The 23498-nt window shown below is 45.7% G+C and overlaps 1 protein-coding gene across 3 annotated transcripts in view; it reads left to right on the forward strand.

The window, feature by feature from the left end:
* Positions 1 to 2227: 2227 nt before the first annotated feature.
* TRAF3IP2 (TRAF3 interacting protein 2) overlaps positions 2228 to 23498 on the forward strand; it is an 82770-nt gene continuing 61499 nt past the window's right edge. Inside the window, exons 1-3 of one of the 3 annotated variants that reach the window (XM_073575995.1) lie at positions 2228 to 2246; positions 4970 to 5092; positions 21470 to 21740. In XM_073575995.1, coding sequence (XP_073432096.1) covers positions 21476 to 21740 — 265 coding nt within the window. In that variant the 5' untranslated portion in view covers positions 2228 to 2246; positions 4970 to 5092; positions 21470 to 21475. Of the gene's footprint in view, positions 2247 to 3853; positions 3873 to 4764; positions 5093 to 21469; positions 21741 to 23498 lie in introns of those variants that run through there. The other 2 variants (XM_073575996.1, XM_073575997.1) reach the window with 2 other exon arrangements.

The raw sequence follows: 23498 nt of genomic DNA on the forward strand, positions 1-23498 counted from the left end.
CACTTGGGGGTTCAAAGTGCTCACCACATATCTAGATAACTTCCTTTGGGGGTCTAGTTTCCAAAATGTGGTCGCATGTGGGGGGTTTCCACAGTTTAGGCACATCAGGGGCTCTCCAAACGCGACATGACACCCGCATACCATTCCATCAAAGCCTGCATTCCAAAACGTCACTGCTTCCCTTCCGAGCCCCGAATTGTGCCCATACAGTAGTTTTCTCCCACATATGGGATATCAGCGTGCTCAGGACAAATTGGACAACAACTTTTGTGGTCCATTTCTCCTGTTACCTTTGGTAAAATAAAAAAAAGGGGACTAAAAGATCATGTTTGTGAAAAAAATATGATTTTTTAATTGTACGGCTGAACGTTATAAACTTCTGTGAAGCCCTTGGGGGTTCAAAGTTCTCACCACACATCTAGATAACTTCCTTGGGGGTCTAGTTTCCAAAATGGTGTCATTTCGCAGGATTTCCACTGTTTTGGCACATCAGGAACTTTCCAAACGTGACATGGCGTCCGATCTCAATTCCAGCAAAAAAAGTCAAATGGCGCTGCTTCCCTTCCGAGCTCTGTCATGCGCCCAAATAGTCGTTTACCGTTACATATGGGGTATCAGCGTACTCAGGACAAATTGCACAATAACTTTTGGGCTCCTGTTACCCTTGGAAAATAAAAATTGGGGGTGAAAAGATCATTTTTTTGGAAAAAATATGATTTTTTAATTGTACGGCTGTGCGTTATAAACTTCTGTGAAGCCCTTGGGGGTCAAACTTCTCACCACATATCTAGATAAGATCCTTGGGGGGGGTCTAGTTACCAAAATGGGGTCACTTGTGGGGGATTTCCACTGTTTAGGCACATCAGTGGCTCTCCAAATGTAACATGGTGTCCGATCTCAATTCCAGCCAATTTTGCAGTGAAAGTCAAACGAAGCTCCTTCCCTTCTGAGGTCTGCCATGCGCCGAAACAGTGGTTCCCCCCCACATATCAGGTATCAGCGTACTCAGGACAAATTGCACAATAACTTTTGCAGTCCAATTTCTCCTGGTACTCTTAGTAAAATAAAAAAAATTGGACCTGAAGTATTTTTTTTGTGAAAAAAAGTTAAATGTTCATTTTTTTTTAAACATTCAAAAAATTTCTGTGAAGGACCTGAAGGGTTAATAAACTTCTTGAATGTGGTTTTGAGCACCTTGAGGGGTACAGTTTTTAGAATGGTGTCACTTTTGGGTATTTTCTATCATTATAGACTCCTCAAAGTGACTTCAAATGTGATTTGGTCCCTAAAAATAAAATGGTGTCGTAAAAATGAGAAATCGCTGGTCAAATTTTAACCCTTATAACTTCCTAACAAATAAAAATTTTGGTTCCCAAATTGTGCTGATCTAAAGTAAACATATGGGAACTGTAATTTATTAATTTTTTTGTGTGCCATATCTCTGTGATTTAAGGGCATAAAAATTCAAAGTTGGAAAATTGAGAAATTTACAAAATTTTCGCCAAATTTCTGCGTTTTTCACAAATAAACGCAAGTTATTTGAATTAAATTTTACCACTAACATGAAGTACAATGTGTCATGAGAAAACAATGTCAGAATCACCAGGATCCATGAAAGCGTTCCAGAGCTATTACCTCATAAAGGGACAGTGGTCAGAATTGTAAAAATTGTCCCAGTCATTAATGTGCAAACAAACCACCCTTGTGGGTTAAGGGGTTAAGTTTTTTGTGTGCCATATCTCTGTGATTTAAGGGCATAAAAATTCAAAGTTGGAAAATTGCGAAATTTTCGAAATTTTGCCAAATTTCCGTTTTTTTCACAAATAAACGCAAGTTACATCAAATAAATTTTACCTCTAACATGAAGTACAATATGTCACGAGAAAATAATGTTAGAATCACCGGGATCCATGGAAGCATATCTCCCAACCGTCCAGGATCTGGAGGGACAGTCCCGATTTTGACTGCCTGCCCCGCTGTCCCACCCGGGAGCTTATTTTTCCCGCATTGCACTGAGCCACCATGCCACCCCCATGCACGGACCCCATCCTTGCCCTCCCAGACAGACCCACCGGCCACCGCAGCCCATCACTGATAAATCCCAGCAATGATGTCGCTGGGCTGCTCTGTGCGCACAGGACCTGTGATGAGGTCACAGGAGGGGAGGAGTCAGGGGTCACATGATCAGGGACATCGGTGCATGCAGGACTCTGCTGTGCTGGTTGTCATCGTGCTGGATGGGGGAAGTATGTGTTGGGTCAGGAGGGGTTTACAGGGTGGATGTAGCAGAGCCGTATCTGTACGAAGTGAACAGAGCGAAGCCGCATGTCTACAAGGTGTACTGAGCGGAGCCGTGTATGTATGGGGTGAGCGGAGCTGTGTGTGTACAAGGTGTACGGAGCAGAGCCTTGTGTGTACGAGGTGTACGGAGCGGAGCCATGTGTGTATGAGGTGTACGGAGTTGAGTCATGTGTGTATGGGGTGTGCGGAGCGGAGCCGTGTGTACGAGGTGTACGGAGCGGAGCCATGTGTGTACGAGGTGTACGAAACGGAGCCGTGTGTGTATGGGGTGTGCGGAGCGAAGTCGTGTGTACGGAGCGGAGCTGTGTGTGTACAAGGTGTATGCAGCAGAGCCGTGTGTGTACGAGGTGTATGGAGCGGAGCCGTGTGTGTGGGGTGTGCAGAGCAGAGCCGTGTGTATGATGTGTATGGAGCGGAGCCGCGTGTGTACGAGGTGTACGGAATGGAGCCGCGTGTGTACGAGGTGTATGGAGCGGAGCCGCGTGTTTATGGAGCAGAGCCGTGTGTTTACGAGGTGTACGGAGCGGAGCCGCGTGTACGGAATGGAGCCGTGTGTGTACGAGGTGTATGGAGCGGAGCCATGTGCGTATGAGGTGAACGGAGCAGAGCCGCGTGTTTATGAGGTGTATGGAGCAGAGAAGTGTACGAGGTGTACGGAGCGGAGCTGTGTGTGTACGGAGTGTAGAGGTGTATGGAGCAGAGCCGTGTGTATGTACGAGGTGTGCAGAGCAGAGCCACGTGTGAACGAGGTGTACGGAGCGGAGCCGCGTGTACAAAGTATACGGATCGGAGTCGCGTGTGTATAAAGTGTACGAAGCGGGGCCGTGTGTGTACGAGGTGTACGGAGCAAAGCCACACGTGTATGAGGTGTACGGAGCGGAGATGTGTACGGAGCGTAGGAGTGTGTGTGTACAAGGTGTATGGAGCAGAGCCTTGTGTGTACGAGGTGTACGGAGCAGAGCCGTGTGTGTACGAGGTGTACAGAACGGAGCCCTGTGTCTACAAAGTGTACGGAGCTGAGCCGTGTGTTTATGGAGTGGAGCAGAGCCGTGTGTGTACGGGGTGTACCGAGCGGAGCCGCGTGTGTACGATGTGTACAGAGCGGAACTGCGTGTGTACGAGGTGTACCGAGCGGAGCCGTGTGCGTACAAGGCATACAAAGCGGAACAGTGTGTGTATGAGGTGTGCGGAGCCATGTAAAAGGTTTATGGTGGGGAGCATTCATACCTCCCAACCGTCCTGGATCCAGCGGGACAGTCCCGAATTTGAGTCTGCCCCACTGCCCCGGCCGGGAGCTTACTTTTACCGCGGACACAGGCGTACACGGCAGAGCCCCGAGGAGCACTTTAAAATTTGCATGTGACGTTCCACCGGAAGTGACGTGCTAGAAACTGACCGGAAATAAGGTAATTTCGGGAGGAGATTGTGACGGATCCATGGAGGCACTTCAGGGAATGCTTCAGATCCATCACAGTGTCCCCCTCTGACAGCGCGGATAGCGGGATCGCCTTGGACTCTGGAATGTCAGCCATGTGAGCGGATTATAATATGTCCTGCATCAGGAGGCTCAGGTGTGCATTACAATGGGAGCCGGGCTGCTATAGTATCTTTATAGAATCTTTCTTTCTCTCTCTAATTTCTTTCTCTCTGTTCTTTCTTTCTCTCTCTAATCTTTCTTTTTTGCTTTCTCTCTCTGTTCTTTCTTTCCTCTCTCTCTGTTCTTTCTTTCGCTCTGTTCGCCTTCTTTCTCTCTCTAATCTTTATTTCTCTCTGTTCTTTCTCTCTCTATTCTTTCTCTCTGTTATTTCTTTTCCCTCTTTCTTTCTCTCTGTTCTTTCTTCTCTTTCTTTCGCTCTCCTTTCTCTCTCTCTCTTTTCTTTTTCCTCTCTCTCTGTTCTTTCTTTCTTTTACTCAGTATCAGTGTGCCCACAGTACCAGCCACAACTTTCTCCCTCTTTCCCTTCTTCAAAAGTTGGGACGTATGATGGAAGCGTTCCAGAGTTATTACTTCATAAAGGGACAGTGGTCAAAATTGTAAAAGAAGGAAAAAGATGCGGCACTCACCCAGATTTGCAGTGCAGTGTTTCTTTATTCAACCATTAAAGGTCACACAATAAAGGACGGGCAGATAACATGAGGCATGCAGGGGAAAAAAGACGGACGGCAGCCAAACGGCCTACACAGACGCTTCAACAGGTCCAGGTGCCTTGGTGCCGTTCATCTGGGCTTTCTTTGAATTGAGTCAAAATTGTAAACATTGGCCCGCTCATTAACATGCAAACCACCCTCGGGGGTAAATGGGTTAAAAAATGTTGCAGAAAGATAAATTGACAAAAAATGGCTGCATGAAGTAGTTTGCTCTCCATTCAGTGTGCAGTAAAGCAGAAGTCCGCACTATCGCAGCGGGGCCAGTTCTTTACTTATGCAGAAAGATGTCACTTTAACGTTTATGACCACGGGGCTTTATTATGGCGCCATTTTGTGAAGCATCTTGGTGGTCTCTCTATGCAGCATGTTTTCAGCATGGTGTCTCCTCTCATACAATTATCTATAGGCCTTCAAAATCAGCAGGAAAAAGTAATGTCTGTTTTAATAACAGAGGAAACAGTGTGAAGTAGCATGAAGGATTAAGATCTCATAAGATGACGAGAACGCTTTGCTCTTCCAGGAATCACCTCACGGGAGGAGTGGTGTGTGACATTACAGGCAGCAGTTCCTCTTCCTGGTTGTGACCTGCCTGCATAGACTCTAGGGCTGTACTGAGGCCCAGGCCGGGAGAGTTATCACTGAGGTAAGAGCATGGGCTCTGGGGGCGGTGGAGTCTCCTGTAGTTACAGTATGGAATTGGGGTCCGACTAGCAGGGGACACAGCAACAGCGAGCGATACAAGGCCCTGCAATGTGGGTGGAAACATGGATCCCCTGACATATGGGGTTTACAAGGTGAAACCTGAGAGGAAACAGCTCTGTGTAATGTGCGGGGTCAACTGCGACTGATCCCAGGCTAAATGACAGGAGTAACACCAGTAATAAAAGGGATATGTAAGCTGCAGGAGGACTTGGGCTAAGTTCACACTAGGCGGTTTTGGATGATAGTGGTAAATTTAGGATGACATTGTATTTATTTCAGAAAATATGGGCTGAAGTTTTGCAGTTTTCAAACTTTACATTTTTATGCCCTTAAACCAGATAGTTTTATCACACAAAATTGATGCTAAATAACATTTCCCACATGTCTGCTTTATAGCTGCGTCATTTTTTAAACATGCATTTCTTGTTAGGCAGTTAGTGTATTGTGTATAGGGTGGAATCCGCACTATGTACACTGCCATATCCTATATGGTATATACTCCGCCCTATATATGGTGGAGCTGTGGGCGTCCTGTATACTTCTGTCCTGTATATATGGTGTAATGCCCAGTAGCTGCTCTGTGAATGTGTATATATGAGGATAAGCAGCACTCCGATTAATTGTGGAAAGTGGAGGCCTATTTGTTACTCCATGTGGCAACGGTTCAGATCCATAACATTTCTCTGCTATGGAACTGAAATGTTACCACATAGGCTAATAAAGAGACCTCCACTTTTCTCTTATTTAATCTGTGTGCTGCTTATTTTTTTTTTTATAAATTCCTTTGATTTAATGGTATGTGCCCTAAAAGCATTTCACCCATTGCTTAATATTTGGTGGTGGCTCAGTTATGACACAAATATCGGGGCCAACGTCGCCACCCAGCGCACCTGGGCAAGTTCCAGGGCCCTGGACAAAGGAAGGGGTCCAATAGCTGCCAGGGACATGGTACGCTATGTGGCTCATGAGTTATTGCTGAGCAGTACAGAGGGTCAGCAGATGCTAAGGAGACCAGAGCAGTGGGGAACGGGGAGAGGTGAGTAATTATTTTTGTATGGAGTATTATATGGGACCCATTAATAAAGTATGGAGCATTATATGGGACCCATTAATACGTTATGGAGCATTATATGGGACCCATTATACTGTATGGAGGACTATATGGGACCCATTATACTGTATGGAGGACTATGTGGAGCCCATTATACTGTATGGAGGATTATGTGGAGCCCATTATACTATATGGAGGACTATGTGGAGCCCATTATACTGTATGGAGATCTATGTGAAGCCCATAATACTGTATGGAGCACTTTGTGGAGCCCATAATACTGTATGGAGCACTTTGTGGAGCCCAAAAAACTGTATGGAGCACTTTGTGGAGCCCATAAAACTGTATGGAGCACTTTGTGGAGCCCATAAAACTGTATGGAGCACTTTATGGAGCCCATAAAACTGTATGGAGCACTTTGTGGAGCCCATAAAACTGTATGGAGCACTTTGTGGAGCCCATAAAACTGTATGGAGGGTAATGTGGTGACCATAATACTATATGGAGGACTATGCTGTCCGGTCTAAAACGATAAGTCTTCATTTACTCTGTGTGACTGCAGACTTTTGAATCCCTCCAGAGCATGCACTGTGCGCTGCGAGTATTCACCAGTTTCTGAGCTATTGTAGAATGTACAATAGATATTGCTCATGTAATGTAAGAGGTTAAGGCTGAGTTCACACGTGGCGTTTTTTTCGCGTTTCCGCGGCTGTTTTAACCGCGCGATTTTGCCGCGAAAACGCGAAAAATAAGCATCCCATGCATTCCTATGGGATTCCGCAATGCTGTGCTAATGCTGCGGTTTTTACCGCGGCGGAACCGCTTCGCGGTAAAAAACGCAGCATGCTCATTAATTTGCGGAATCGCGGCGATCCTGCACCCATAGGAATGCATTGTTCCGCTTACTTCCCGCATGTGGCTGTGCCCACCATGCGGAAAGTAAGCAGAACAATGGCGGATGGTACCCACGGTCCGGAGGAGAGGAGACTGTCCTCCGGGCTTTGGGTACCATATCCCTGTAAAAAATAGAATTTAAAAATAAAAAATATTGTTATTCTCACCCTCCGACGTCCCGCGCAGTCTTTCCGCTTCTCTTCACGCTCCGGTCCCAGTAGTCCTTTGCGAAAATGCCCGCGATGGCGTCCGTTCTCGCGGGATCGCGAAGTCTCGCGGTCATTCGCGCGACGTCATCGCGAATTACCGCGAGACATCACGATCCCGCGAGAACGGACGTCATCGCGGGCATTTTCGCAAAGGATTACTGGGAACAGCTGCGCGGGACGTCGGAGGGTGAGAATAACACCATCTTTTATTTTTTTTTTTTACATTTTATCTTTTACTACTGATGCTGCATAGGCGGCCTCAGTAGTAAAAAGTTGGTCACACTTGTCAAACACTATGTTTGACGAGTGTGACCAATCTGTCAATCAGTTCTCCAAGCGATGCTACAGATCGCTTGGAGAACGCTAGCATTTTGCAAGCTAAATACGCTTGCAAAATGCTAGTTTTTCCGCGGGAAAATCGCAGGAATTTAAAATGCGGTTTTCCCGCGGACTGGAATTCCGGAATTCTCGCGGTAATTTCCGCGAGAGTTCCGGTACGTGTGCACTTAGCCTTAATCTTTGGCATTGTACTATACCTATATTTGTCTGCCGTATCTGTGCATCTTATGTAAATATCTGTTATTTTCATCTAGAAAAGTGGGATGATTTTCTTCTCACTTGTCATCTGTGTACAGTAAAAAATTTTTCTCAGCAACTATTAATCTTTTACAGGACCATTTACAGTGTCCTATGCTACAGAATTCTAATGTATCCGTAAATACCATATGCAGTAATGTGGCACCCGATTTTTTTTTTTTTCTTGCACCCTTAGATTTGAATGGGTGAGTCTTATCCCCTAACAGTCAAATCGCAGCATATGATTTTTTTTCTCCCACCAAATTGGTATGAGAAAAGAATGTTTCTTCACAGCCTCATTGCATAACAGCAGTCAGTGTGGTATCTTATAAAAATCGGACAGCACACCCCTGATTTTTATGCTTGTTTGCACCAGCCCTTGGCGACAGACTACTGGATTGTCATTATTGGTTTATTATGTTCTACATTCCTACCGGCAAATACAAAGAAATCTTGAAAAACCTGTTTAAATAGGTTTTTACCTTTCGCCACGACAGCACCCACTGGAGAGAGGGATCCGCCCATAGGAACAGGAAACCTACAGAGATAAAAGAGGGCGGTCCGCCTCTCCTTCTCAATTGGTTTCCTGTTCCTATGGAAACCGCAGGATTCTTCTACAGACATACCTGGGCCAGGGAGCGGCTTGTGCAGTCTCTGTGGGACCGGCAGGGGCTCCGGTCCAGAAGCAGCGACGGGGGAGTGCTGTAATCTGGCTCCCTCCTCGTCTGAACAGCTGCAGCGGCACTGGCAAAACAGCGGGTCCGGGTGAGGCCGCCGGCGGTTTCTGCAACACACACGTCGCCGGGGATGGCCATCCCGGCCTGTGTGGGAGCGCGGAGCCGTAAGGAAAAGGCGCAGCATCCGTTCCCCCATGGCTTCAGCGCGGCCCCAGAAGGAAGCGGAGAGGCCGCGCACATGCAGCGCTGACACCGGATGGTAAGGGGGGAACTTCCGGGTCAGCTGGAAATCCCCAGAGGCAGGGCGCACGTGCGGTCTCAGAACCGCACAGAAGCATGTGAGCGCTCCCCGCCCCCCGTCAGCTGCACAAAAAAAAAGGGTATTCAGCAGCGCGGCCCGGCAGCTATGTACAGGCCAGGCACGCACAATCAAGCCGGGCCCACTTGCAGGAGGCGCCCCGGGGGGGAGGTACCGGGAAGGTGGAGCACATAAAAAGCCCTGCTACAGGGGATCCAGCGTGCAAGCATGTCTTCCCCAGGACAAGGTACGCTTCCCCCGGCAGGTCATACGGCGGCATCCAAAGACCACTCTGGCAGAGGTCCCTCGGACAGAAGCCACGCCGACAAGCCTCCATCTCAGCCTCCTGATCCGGTACCTACAGCTTCTCTGGGTGAGTGGATGACTCTCTGCCTATCAAGCTGACAAATACTCCTCTCTCTCTTTCTCTTCTTCGCTACGCCTCCTCCCTCAGGCTAAGAAAAATCCAAAAATAATGTGCCCTTTGTAGACACCTCCTACCGGACACTTACACTAAAAGACTCTGTAAAAGATGCATTAGTGACACTGCGAAACAAGCATCGGTGTCGTCTACAGACATAAGGGCAATAATAAGGGAAGAGTTACAGGCCCTAACCCAGTCTAGTAGTACACCCACTAGGACCAAAAAAACGACTGCGGTCAGCTCAGACTCTGACAAGGCTAGACTCCATAAAGCAAAAATGTCTGCTACCACAGGTAAAGATTGCAATGATCAAAACAAAGATCACACTAGCAATGTACAAACCATGCATGTCCTTGAGGGAAGCAATGTCCCTCTTAGGGTCCCTTACCTCCTGTATCCCAGCGGTTCAGTGGGCCCAGTTCCACACCAGGGAACTGCAACACCAAATTCTCCTAGAGGAGGCTTGTGCCCGAGGGAATTTGGTAAAGAAAATCACCTTATCCCAAACAGTCCTAACTTCCCTAGCATGGTGGTTAGATGACAACAATCTATCGGGAGAAGTGCCATGGGTGATAACACCTTCCCGTATAGTTACTACCGATGCCAGCCCTATAGAATGGGGGGCTCATATGGGAGGGACCTTCTCCCAAGGCCAGTGGGATATAAGCGAGAGACAGGATTCCTCTAACTTAAAAGAGCTGAATGCGGTTAGTCATGCGTTATATCACTTCTTTCCGCAGCTACAAGGGGAACACGTGAGAATACTGTTAGACAACTCCACAGTGGTAGCATATCTGGACAAGCAAGGCGGAACTCAATCGGACAGCCTAATGTCTTCCACAAGAAAAATCTTATCCTTAGCCGAAAAACAATTTTTGTCTCTCTAGACTTTCCACATAAAAGGAAGAGACAATTTGGAAGCAGACTTCCTAAGTCGCCACACGTTACGGCAAGGAGAAGGGTGGCTGAGCCGGCAAATATTCGAACACATCGTGTCACTATGGGGCGTTCCCCAGATAGAGTTCTTCGCCACAAGACAAAGCAGACAGGTGCGAAGGTTCGCCTCCCTGAATGTGGCAGACGGTCCGGAAATTCTAGATGCCCTCCAAGCCCCGTGGCCGTTCAGACTGGCATATGCTTTTCCCCCAATCATACTACTGCCGCAGGTCATCAGGAAGATCAGGCAGAAAAGGCGAGAATAATCTTAATAGCGCCATTTTGGCCCAGGAGGCCATGGTTTTCATGCCTACAAGCAATGTCAGTGACAGACCCTTGGGTACTCCCCTCAACCCCCAAGCTCCTCTCTCAGGGGCCATTCTTCCATCCTCAAGTGGACAATCTCCACTTGACGGCTTGGAAATTGAGAGGGAAATGTTGAGAGCAAGAGGGTTCACGGAGGGGCTAGTCAATACCCTCCTACAGAGTCGGAAATTGACTACTACAAAGATTTATACCAGGGTATGGAGAAAGTTCCTAGAATTCCACACAGCTCCCAACTCTAGAGAAATCCCGATAACACCCATTCTAGAATTTCTACAAAAAGAGAAAGATCTAGGGCTATCCGTCAACACATTTAAAGTTCAAGTGTCTGCTCTAGGGTCCCTATATAGTTATAACGTGGCAGGCAATAGATGGATAGCCAGATTCATCTCTGCCTGTGAACGGAGCGAACCAGTACACATACCCAGAGTACCTCCTTGGGACTTGAATCTGGTACTAGATGCCCTAACACGCTCCCTCTTTGAACCGATAGACTCAATATCCCTTAAGCACTTATCTCTTAAGACGGTACTGCTAGTGGCACTAACCTCAGCCAGGAGGGTCAGCGACATACAGGCACTTTCAATAGAACCTCCGTTCCTATTGACATTCCAGGATCAGTTGATATTAAAACCAGACCCCTCATATCTGCCAAAAGTAGCCGGAAATTTCATAGGTCGCAAGAGATCCACCTCCCTTCATTCTTTAGTAACCCTTCTACTCCAGAAGAAGAACAATTCCATACACTAGACATGAGAAGAGCAGTATTACAATACATTGAGAGGTCCAGCAGCTGAAGGAAGAGTAGGGCTCTATTTATTTCCTTCCAAGGCCAAAAGAGGGGCTATGGAGTCACAAGGGGTACCCTATCTCGGTGGATCAGGGACGCGATCTGTCTGGCATACTCCGCGAGAAATGAAGATCCTCCGGAGGGTATCAGGGCACAATCCGCCAGAGCTATGGCATCCTCATGGGCGGAGAGGGGAGACGTCGCAATCGAGTCTATATGTAAGGCCGCAACTTGGTCGGAGCCTTCTACCTTTTATAACCACTATAGGCTTGATTTATCATGCTCATCTGACCTAGCCTTTGGTAGAGTGGTCCTCAGCATGGTGGTCACTCCCAGGTGAAGTTCTCTGAAAGTCTCTCCAGTGGGTGCTGTCATGGCGAAGGGTAAAAAGCCGGATTACTTTCCGGTAAAGCTCTTTTAATGAGTCCACGACAGCACCCGCTCACTACCCTTCCTAGAAGTTAATATAATGTCTATACACTTTCTTAGATATAAAACTGATAAATTAAAACTTTGAATTATATAATGGCCTAATAATTGGCGGTCCTCCGTGTACTCTGAAATCCAACTGAGGAGGAGAGGCGGACCGCCCTCTTTTATCTCTGTAGATTTCCTGTTCCTATGGGAGGATCCCTCTCTCCAGTGGGTGCTGTCGTGGACTCATTAAAAGAGCATTACCGGTAAGTAATCCGGCTTATCCCAAGTTTGGAAGTTCTCCCCTATCTTCTGGATAGGAAATGACTTTCCTTTCATTGTGGATCTGACTGCTGGGACCCTCATGACCTTGAGAAACGTAGCTTTGAAGAGCACCATGTAAATGGAGCTGTGGTCGATCATATGCACTGCCGCAACATTCACATGTGGCTCATCAAGTAACTCCTTTTAAGGTTGCTTTCACATTTGTGTCTGTGTGCGCAGTGTTAGATCCGCATGCGTCATGTGTACATATATTTAACATGGTGTACGTAGGGACATGCGTTCGCATGTTTTTGCATGCGTCATTTCGTTGTGCGTGGCGAACGCAACATGTTGCATTTTTTGAGGCATCAAAAAAACGTCAAATATGCGGATGAGTGCGTAAAAAAAAAGCATTACTGCCTATGGGAACACATTGGTACACAAGGACATGCGTACACAAATGCATTCTATACGCATGCGTTATTCAAAATACTTATAGAAATCCCATGAGACACGTCCATTTTTGTCTGATGTCATATTAAACGCATGCACATAAACAACGCAAACGCATGCACACGCAGCATTTTTTTTCCGTCATTCGTAAGATGATGTGCATAAAAAACGCTGCGTAAACACGCGTTTTGCATGTGGATGATATGCTGTGGACTCAAACGCTAATGTGAACCTAACCTAAGAGAGTGGTGAGGGACATGACAACTTAAAAACAAAATTCAGTGATCAGAGGTGGAGAGTATTGTAGTATGTGGGGTTTGTGTGGCAGGGCAGCTTTTTTTTGTACCAGTCCAGCGTTGGGTAGAATTCAGACGTCCATATATCACTGTCCAAGCACAAACTGCAAAGCACAGACTTGCCATCGTTCTGGAGCCACATAACATCCACAGTGGTGGTAGGGCTTCACATGTCTCCACACCACATCCACAGAGGTGATAGAGCTTCACATGTCCCCACATTACATCCACAGAGGTGGTAGAGCTTCACAAGTCTCCACACCACATCCACAGTGGTCATAGAGCTTCAAATGTCCCCACATTATTTCTGACATATGAGTACTGTAGGCTGAAGAGTCTATGTTCCAAAAAAACATAATTCTTTCTTTCTCGTTACGCCGTTTACTGATCGGATTAATTTACATATATTTTGATAGATCAGACTTTTACGAACACAGCGATACAATTTTTTTATTTTTTTTCTTTAGGGTCGGCAGTTGCCCAATCTTTCCCACCCACCCATATTGCCATACTGCAGTAAGTGTCCCTCATTCTTATCTTTCATGTGCTAGGATACTCAAACGAATCATCATCACACAGGAAGTAGAGAGAAAAAATACATTAGGTGTTAGACGGTGTAGTTAGGGAACAATGGTGAATTTTTAAAACAAGTATTTTAGAAAATAACTTAGATTATAGCATCAAATAGAAAGGGAGTTAGGAGCAAATTCCGGCAATCCCCGCACACTAAGAGTGCCAGGGACGGAATTAAAATGTTCAAGCTGTTTGCGAGTGCCCAAACAATAGTTTTCCACCAGATATGGGCTATCGTTGTACTCAGGAGCAAGTGCACAACAAATTTTGGAGTCCATTTTCTTCTGCTACCCTTGTGAAAATTAAAAAAAATGTGAGTGTAAAGCAACATTCTTTTGGGAAAAATCAAATTGTTTCATTTTTATGGTTCAACGTTTTAAAACTTTGTGAATCACCTGTGCGTTCAAGGGGCTCACCACACATCTAGATAAATTCCTTGAGGGTGTAGTTTCCAAAATGGGGTCACTTGTGGGGGTTTCCTCTGTTTAGGCACATCACGGGTTCTCCAAACACCACATGATACTCGTAGACCAGGGGACCTCAAACTACAGCCCGTGGGCCACATGCGGCTGCCGAGGACATTTATCCGGCTCGTCTCAAGGGGCCCCAAGCAGCTGTTCCTCCTACCTCGGCTACACCGGCCCCTGGGCCCGGCCGCCATTGAATTTCACTACAGTTCAATGCCGGTGTGCCCTGTAATCGCAGGCGGAACGATGAGGCAGCGAGGAAAGGCGATGTGCTGCCACTTCGGAAGACTTGCGGCCCTCCGTATGCAGCACAGACAATGTGATTGTCATCACGCCGCCTGCGCAGCCTGATGATGTCACGCCGCCTGTGCCAGAAGAAGATGGAGTCGAGCAGGTGCCTCTTCAGAGCAGCAGGGGACATAGGTGAGTACTAATGTTTTTGTTTTTTAGCGCCGGGTACGGTCTATCATGCCTAATGGGGTCATTTACCTCGCACCACACCTGTCTGAGCCTGAGGTAAAAATGGAGTTCCACCAATTTGGGCACTTGAAAGGCTGCATTGATGGGCAGTGCAGTCTGTATGTCTCTGTGTGGGCAATTTTATTGCTGGTATATTGTTTTTGTAGCACTTTATATACACTGTTCAAAAAAATAAAGGGAACACTCAAATAACACATCCTAGATCTGAATGACTGAAATATTCTCATTGAATACTTTGTTCTGTACAAAGTTGAATGTGCTGACAGCAAAATCACACAAAAATAATCAATGGAAATCAAATTCATTAACCAATGGAGGCCTGGATTTGGAGTCACACAAAATTACAGTGGAATATAATGTCCTTAAAACAAGTCAAAATGAGGCTCAGTATTATGTGTGGCTTCCACGTGCCTGTATGACTTCGTACAACGCCTGGGCATTCTCTTGATGAGGTTGCGGATGATCTCCTGAGGGATTTCCTCCCACACCTGGACTAAAGCATCCGCACAACTCCTGGACAGTCTGTGGTGCAACGAGACATTGGTGGAAGCGAGACATGTCCCAGATGTGCTCAATCGGATTCAGGTCTGGGGAACGGGCAGACCAGTCCATAGCTTCAATGCCTTCATCTTGCAGTAACTGCTGACACACTCCAGCCACTTGAGGTCTGGCATTGTCCTGCATTAGGAGGAACCCAGGGCCCACCGCACCAAAATATGGTCTCACAAGGGTGTGTGGCCCTCCAAAGAAATGCCACCCCACACCATTACTTACCCACTGCCAAATCGGTCATGCTGAAGGATGTTGCAGGCAGCAGATCGCTCTCCACGGCGTCTTCAGACTAAACTGTGTTCCAAATTATTATGCAAAAAGAGTTTAGGAGTGATAAGGTTAGAATTTTTTTGTTTGTCATTTAAACTCATTGATGGAGATGTGTGTCAGGGCTCTTTATATCACTGAAAGCAATTGCAGATACCTGTGCAAATTAGTTTGGCAGGTGTGTCCAAATAAAGGCAAGACTACTTAAGAAGGCTGTTCCACATTATTAAGCAGCCTACATTTTTTGCCAAAATGGGAAAGAAAAAGGATGTGTCGGCTGCTGAGAAGCAACAAATTGTGGAGTATTTAGGTCAAGGCATGACTACAATCAACATTGCCAAGACACTTCATCGTGATCATCGCACAATCAAGGAGTATGTAGCTGATTCCCAGCACACACGTGTGCGTGCTGATAAGGAAAAATTGAGGACTCTTTCCAACAGGCAATTGCGTCAGGTTAAAAGAGCAGCTTCGAAGTTTTCGAAGCTGCTGGTGCCTCCAACGTCCCCCGAACAACAAGATGCAGGGTCCTTCAGAGGTTTGCAGCTGTGCGTAAGCCATCCTGTCGACCACCTCTATCCACTGAACACAAGCAGAAACGGCTCCAGTGGGCCAAACGATACATGAAGACTGACTTCCAAACTGTTTTGTTCACCGATGAGTGCCGTGCAACGCTCGATGGTCCAGATGGATGGAGTGGAGGATGGCTGGTTGATGGACACCCCATGAAAACACGGCTAACGCGCCAGCAAGGAGGAGGCGGAGTAATGTTTTGGGCTGACAGACACAGCAAACCTTCTTGCCACAGCTCGCATTGATGTGCCATTCTGGATGAGCTGCACTATCTGAGCAATTTGTGTGGGTTGTAGAGTCTGTCTCATGCTACCACGAGTGTGAAAGCACAACCAACATTCAAAAGTGACCAAAACATCAGCCAGAAAGCATTGGTATTGAGATGTGGTCTGTGGTCCCAAGGAGCAGAACCACTTCTTTATTGAGGGTGTCTTGATAATTGCCAATAATTTCCATCTGTTGTCTATTCCATTTGCACAGCAGCATGTGAAATTGATTGTCAAACAGTGTTGCTTCCTAAGTGGACAGTTTGATTTCACAGAAGTTTGATTTACTTGGAGTTATATTCTGTTGTTTAAGTGTTCCCTTTATTTTTTTGAGCAATGTATATATATTGGTATTTTACTAATAGCAATTTGGAATCCCTAGAAAACAATCATATGTGCAGTGTGCATAGGAATTTGTTCATAGTTTTTTTTTAAACTACCGTATATACTCGTGCATAAGCCGAGATTTTCAGCTCGGCTTATACACGAGTCATTGTCCAGAAAGCCAGCGGGGGGAAGGGAGCGGCGGAGCAGTGTCAGGAGCCAGCGGCTATGACATCATACTCACCCTCCTCGTGCCGTCGCTGAACGTCCCTGCATCTTCGTTGTCCCGGCAGCTTTTCCCCTGTGCTCAGCGGTATTGTGGTTCTGCTCATTAACCCCTTTCCTACATTAGACGTACTATTTCGTAAATGTGTCCTGGGACCTAAGTCCCAAGGACGGAATAGTTCGTCTAGCGCGATCAGCGGCGCTCACGGGGAGAGTGCCGCTGATCGCGGCTGGGTGTCAGCTGATTATCACAGCTGACACTCGGCACTATGTGTCAGTGGCGGTCACGGACCGCCCCCGACACGTTAACCCCCGGCACACTGAGATCAAACATGATCGAAATGTACCGGCGTCATAGGAGAGAAGCGCGCAGGGAGGGGGCTCCCTCTGTGCTTCCCCAAGACCCCTGGAGCAGCGCGATGTGCTGCGCTGCTCCGGAGGCCTCCTTCCCGGAAGGTCCCTGGATACAGTATGGCGGCGGGGACCTTCGGGGGCCTGCAGGGAGCCGGCTTCCTCATGCCTGCAAAGCGCTGGCATGAGGAAGCCTCCAGCACTGCCTGGCACTGCCTGTGACAGATCGCTGATCTGTCACAGCGATCTGTGATGTGACAAATCAGCGATCTGTCACATGACAGTGATGTCCCCCCTGGGACAATGTAATAAAGTTAAAAAAAAAGTGTAAAAATAATTTATAAAAAATCGCTAAATAAATTAAAAAAAAAAATTCCCTAATTCATTTTTTGAAAATGGAAAAAAAAAACAATAAAAGTGCACATATTTGGTGGGTCAAAATATAGAAAAATTATAGCTCTCAAAATGTGGTGATGCATAAACTATTTTTTACAATAAAAAGCGTCTTTTAGCGTGCGACAGCTGCCAAATATAAAAACCCGCTATAAATAGTAAATCAAACCCCCCGTTATCACCCCCTTAGTTAGGGGAAAAATAATAAAAAAATAAAAAATGTATTTATTTCCATTTTCCCATTAGGGATAGGGTTAGGGGTGTGTTGGGGTTAGAGTTAGAATTGGGGGGTTTCCACTTTTGGCATATCAGGGGCTTTCCAAATGTGACATGGCGTCCGATCTCAATTCCAGCCAAATAAGTCAAATGGCGCTGCTTCCCTGACAAGCTCTGCCATGCGCCCAAATAGTGGTTTTCCCCAACATATGGGGTATCAGTGTACTCAGGACAAATTGCACAATTACTTTTGGGGTCCTGTTCCTCTTGGGAACATAAAAATTGGGGGTGAAAAGATAATTTTTGTGAAAAAAATATGATTTTTTTAATTGTATGGCTGTACGTTATAAACGCACCACATATCTAGATAAGTTCCTTGGGGGTCTAGTTTCCAAAATGGGGTCACTTGTGGGGGGTTTCCACTGTTTAGGCACATCAGGAGCTCTCCAAACTTGACATTGTCATCCGATCTGAATTCCAGCCAATTGATGAAGGGACAATGCATACCCGGCTTATACTCGAGTCAGTAAGCTTAGACAGATTTCCGTGGCAAAAGTAGGTGCCTCGGCTTATACTCGAGTATATATGGTATATTACGGCCCCTCCATTGGTGTAAGGCAGTGGTCCCCAACCTTTCTGACCTTGAGAGCCACATTCAGCTTAGAGAGAGGGTTGCGAGCCACATTCAGCACTGAGAGAGGGTCGCGAGCCACATCCATCTCCCACCCCCTTCAAAGTAGTGTCAACCAAAGCCCCCATTACAGGTATAATGATAACCAAAGCTTTTCCACAGAAATCACTCCAAAGCAGTACACTGAGATCCTGGGGTTCCCACAATACCCCAATGCAGTATTCTCCCATCAAGGACTCCCAACACACTGTCACATCCAGCTTTGAGCACCTCCTCTAACAGGTAGCACGTAGTACCATCCTTCAGTGTACCATACCTAAAACATCTCTAAACCCTAGACCAGCAAATATGCATCCAGATCTGCATTTCTGTGCAGGGCTACTCACAAAATTCACCATTTTGAGATGTAATCTTCATACCTGTTTGCTAGACCTGGAGCTAATGCACCAAGCTGGCAGACAGCCGTGAGCCACAATTCATGGGACCGCAAGCCACATGTGGCTCCCGAGCTACAGGATGGGGACCCTTGGTCTAAGGGATAGTGAACTGGCCCCCTAGTCAGAACAACTTTTTTTTTGGTCGCCACAGCATTGCAATAACGGGCGATCAAATATAGTATCCACACCAAAATGGTATCATTGATCCCTTAGCAACCACCGATACACCTTTTCATGGCGGCAGTTAAGGGTTCTTAAACCATAGCACCGCTTTTTAATGGCTTTGAGGTTATAGCGCCCCCCCGGTTGGAATTTCTCTGGGATCTTCCCCTGATACCCCTGATGTCCGTGCATGCCCCCCTGAAGTGCCCCGGGTGGCCGGTGTCTTCTCGGAGAAAACGGTGGGCACATGCGCAGTGCACCTGCTGAGATCTGCTGGCCGGCATCGGGCAACAGTAGTAGATTTTTCCTATTGGTTCATTTTGATCACTGTGATAGACCCCATCACAATGATCAAAATAAAAAAAAATAGTAAATCAAACCCCTTTGTCACCCTCTTAGTTAGGTAAAAATAAAAAAAAATATTTATTTCCATTTTCCCATTTGGGTGAGTGGGGCTAAAGTGAGTGGGGAGTAAGTTGGGGTTGGGCCAAAGTTAGGGCTGGGGCCAGGGTTAGGGGTGTGTTGTGGTTAGAGTTGGAGTTAGAATTGGGGGGTTTCCACTGTTTAGGTACATCAGGGGCTCTCCAAACGCGACATGGGATCTGATCTCAATTCCAGCCAATTCTGCATTGAAAAAGTTAAACAGCGTTCCATCCTTTTCGACCTCTGCCATGCACCCAAACAGTGGTTTACCCCCACATATGGGGTATCGGCATACTCAGGACAAATTGCACAACAACTTTGAGGGTCTAATTTCTCCTGCTACCCTTGGGAAAATAAAGATTTGGGGGCAAAAAGGTAATTTTTGTGGAAAAAATTATTTTTTATTTTCACGGCTCTACGTTATAAACTTCTGTGAAGCACTTTGGGTGTTCAAAGTGATCACCATACATTTAGATATGTTCCTTGGGGGGTATAGTTTCCAAAATGGTGTGACTTGTAGGGTTTTCCACTGTTTAAACACATCAGGGGCTCTCCAAACGCGGCATGGCGTCTGATCTCAATTCCTTCGAATTCTGCATTGAAAAAGTGAAACACTGCTCCTTCCCTTCCGAACTTTGCCAAGTGCCCAAAAAGTGGTTTACCCCCACATATGAGGTATCTGCGTATTCAGGAGAAATTGCAAAACAAACTTTTGGTTCATTTTCTGTTTTTACACTTCTGAAAATAAAAAAAATTGGTTCTGAATTAAAATGTTTGTGAAAAAAGTTAAATGTTCATTTTTTCCCTCCACATTGCTTCAGTTCCTGTGAAGCACGCAAAGGGTTAATAAACTTCTTGAATCTGGTTTTGAGTAGCTTGAGGGGTGCAGTTTTTAGAATGGTGTCACTTTTGGGTATTTTCTTCCATATAGACCCCTCAAAGTGACTTCAAATGTGAGGTGGTACCTAAAAAAATGGTTTTGTACATCTTGTAAAAATGACAAATCGCCGGTCAACTTTAACCCTTTAACTTCCTAACAAAAAAAAATTGTTTCCAAAATTGTGCTAAGGTAAAGTAGACATGTGGGAAATGTTACTTAAGTATTTTGTGTGACATATCTCTCTGATTTAACCTTTTTCTGATGTAATGATTCATCCACGTGACCTGGGCCTGTCTGACTATGGATGGATCATTACGTCATCGCAATCAGCCATGCTCACGGGGGGTGCGCGGCCGATCGTGGCCAGTTGTCAGATGATTCTCACATCTGACACCTGCTCTCGGCACTTTAACCGCCGAAATGCTGTGATCGAACCCAAACTCAGCATTTCGGGAGCAGGCAGAGGGTTGACAGGCCCTCTGCCTTTGGATCGGATACCCCGCAGTGTGACGCAGGGTCCCGATCGCTGCCATGGTAACCTGATGTCGTCATGACGACATCCGGGTTACCAGAGCTAAGAAACTTCCTGTCATTCGCAGTGCATGATCAGGAAGTCTCTCAAGTCAGTGCAGTAAGTGCAGCGCTGACAGCTTCTATAGCATGCAGATGCTGCTTCAGAAGCGATCAACCTGCAAAAAATGATTGTCCCATAGTGGGACAAAGTGTAAAAGTTAGAATAAAGTAAAAAAAAAAAGTTAAAATAATTGTAAAAATATAAAATAAATAAATAAATATGGTAAAACCAATGGTGTCTTTCAAAAGTACAACTAGTCCAGCAAAAAACAAGCCCTCACATGGCCTCTCTTGACCGAAAAGTACAAAAGTTATGGCTTTGGGAAGAAGGGGAGCGAAAAACAGCAATGCAAAAATGAAAAAAGGCTGTGGTGTGAAGGGGTTAAAGTCAATGGCCTCATTGGCATCCTGCTTTTCAGGGCTTCAAACAATAGCCCTGATGGAGCCACTGATGTGTGGCAAAAACGTGCTGTGAACCCAGTCTTTGACGACAATGAGACCACATGTTAGTAATCAATGCACAAACATTCCTATAGTTTCACTTACTTTCCTTGGAACTCTATGGCATATAGCAACACAAACCATTGTAGATGTTGTGCTTACTTCCATAGCACCACTGGACTGTGAAAATTTAATAGTATCCAACGTTTCAGCCATATCCCCATACAGGACACATTCAGGAAAACTATGGGATAAGCACTGTGCAGTTTCTAAATCACCTGCAAACTGATAGATAAAGAGTAAGGTTTTGTAGCTATGAGGTCTTGATACCTGGCGTGAAGTGGGGTAGGAACAGCTCACAGTTGTGAAATATAGTGCTGTGATGCATAAAAACTGTTCTGTCTAAAAGAAATTGCTTTCATAGAAATATTTAATAATGTCTGTTAAATAAACCACCTTATTTTATTTGGATTCTAAGGTTAAAATGAACAGAAGTTTACCAGAAGAGGATGATGAATCTACGCATCCATCATCGCACTATCGAATGGCTTATGGAGCAGTTTCAATGTCCGACTCAGGAGTTATGCCTAATGGACCAAGTCAATATCATAGAAATTTAAGTTTTGACAGTGATACCAATATATCAGGATTACTAGGGACAGAAAATCTGGAAAGACCTAATACACTGATGCCATCATATAGCAATCCAGGAGATCACAGGCATCCAATGTTCAGAGAAATTAATCAAGGTGGGTACAAGTATCCTGTTAAGTGGTTCAACAAGTTTATGTATGGTCCAGTGAATAATATTGAGTCATTTTTATGACCATAGAGAGGACTGGTCTGTTAAACTACGGTATATGTAAGCTTTCGTCCTAAATTGCTCAAAGGATGTGATTTCCCTCCCCCCAAAAACAAATGTACCGTATTTTTCGTACTATAAGACGCACCCAGGTTTTAGAGGTGGAAAATAGGGAAAAATAAATTTGAAGCAAAAATGTGGTAAAATATTTAATAACATAAATAACATACTATTATATGTGGTGTTATTATATATAATAGCATGTTATTATGTTGGAAGCTACGGGTAGAAGATGGTGCTGCGGGACCAGTGTGGTGTCTGTAAAGTACTATATGAAGACGCTGGAGGGTGAGTATAAGAATGGGGGCACAGGGCTTATATTTACAGCACCACTCCAGCACTGAAAAATAATAACAGGAGTGCTGCTTTAAGAACCCATGGGAGAACTGTAACTCTCAGCATGTCCTACAGATCCTATGGCATGCTGGGAGTTATAGTTCACCTCAGGATGGCAGAGTGATTTTTATGTGCTGTAATTCCTGATCTTTTAATTCTTTCTTGTACAGGCTGTTCTCAGTGCAGGTCCTGCAGCCAGCCACGCTGTGGGGAGGTAATGCAGCATCACATGGCCGCACAGAGCCCTCCTTCTTATGACCTCACGACAGGTCATGTAAGAGGACGCTGCACTGTTTGTAGTGCAGTGTCTGCAGGACCTGTGATGACATCATGAAGAGGCAGGGTTTTGTGCGGTCACGTGAGGCTACAGCCCACCCTCTTCATTACCTCACCACAGGTCCTCCACAGTAGAATTCAGCATGCATCTGCAGGAGCCCCGGCTGTGCTGCCTGACAAGTGTGGATCCCTCCTGCTGCACTCCACTCCTGCTCCCTCCTCCACCAGACACAGATCTCCCCAGCTGCTGCAGGAATCCGCACTGGGGAAACCATGTGGGTCTGTCATTTGCTGCTCCCTGCTCAGCTGAAAGGTGGGCGGGGAAGCGGCTAATGAACATTCACTTCACTTTAAGTATCGGGACCACTTGGTTTCCCCAGCACTGAATTCTTGTAGCAGGCAACATTTTCCTGCCTCCTGAAATCCTAGTGCGATCTCACTCGCCGCTGCCCCCTCCCCACATGCTACATTCCGACCATAAGATGCACCCACACTTTCCTCCCAAATTTGGAGGAAAAAAGTGCATCTTATGGTCCAAAAAATATGGTAATTATGGATAACAAGTGCTCTATCAATGTATGCACACTTGGATTCTCTCAAACTGCTAAATAAAAATGGAAGATTATTTTCAAGAAGTCCCGTTTCATATTATCAAGACAATTAACCCATTAAAGACACGGGGTATGTCATTTTTTTCATTTTTTTTAATTACTGTTTTTTGCTCCCCTTCTTTCCAGAGAGATACATTTTTTTATTTTTCAGCCAATATAGCCATGTGATGTCTTGTTTTTTTTTTTCCAGGACAAGTTGTACTTTTGAACGACACCATTGTTTTTAACATATCGTGCACTGGAAAATGGGGAAAAAATTCCAAATGTGGTGAAATTGCAAAAAAAAGTTCAATTTCATTTGTTTGTTTTTTTTCTCATGTTCACTAAGTGAACTGACCTGCCATTTTGATTCTCCAGGTCATTACGAGTTCACAGACACCAAACATGAATAGGTTCTTGTTTGTTTAAGTGGTAAAAAAAAA

This window comes from Dendrobates tinctorius, unplaced genomic scaffold (assembly GCF_039654945.1).
Source record: "Dendrobates tinctorius isolate UK_male_01 unplaced genomic scaffold, ASM3965494v1 ptg000046l, whole genome shotgun sequence".
NCBI lineage: Eukaryota > Metazoa > Chordata > Amphibia > Anura > Dendrobatidae > Dendrobates > Dendrobates tinctorius.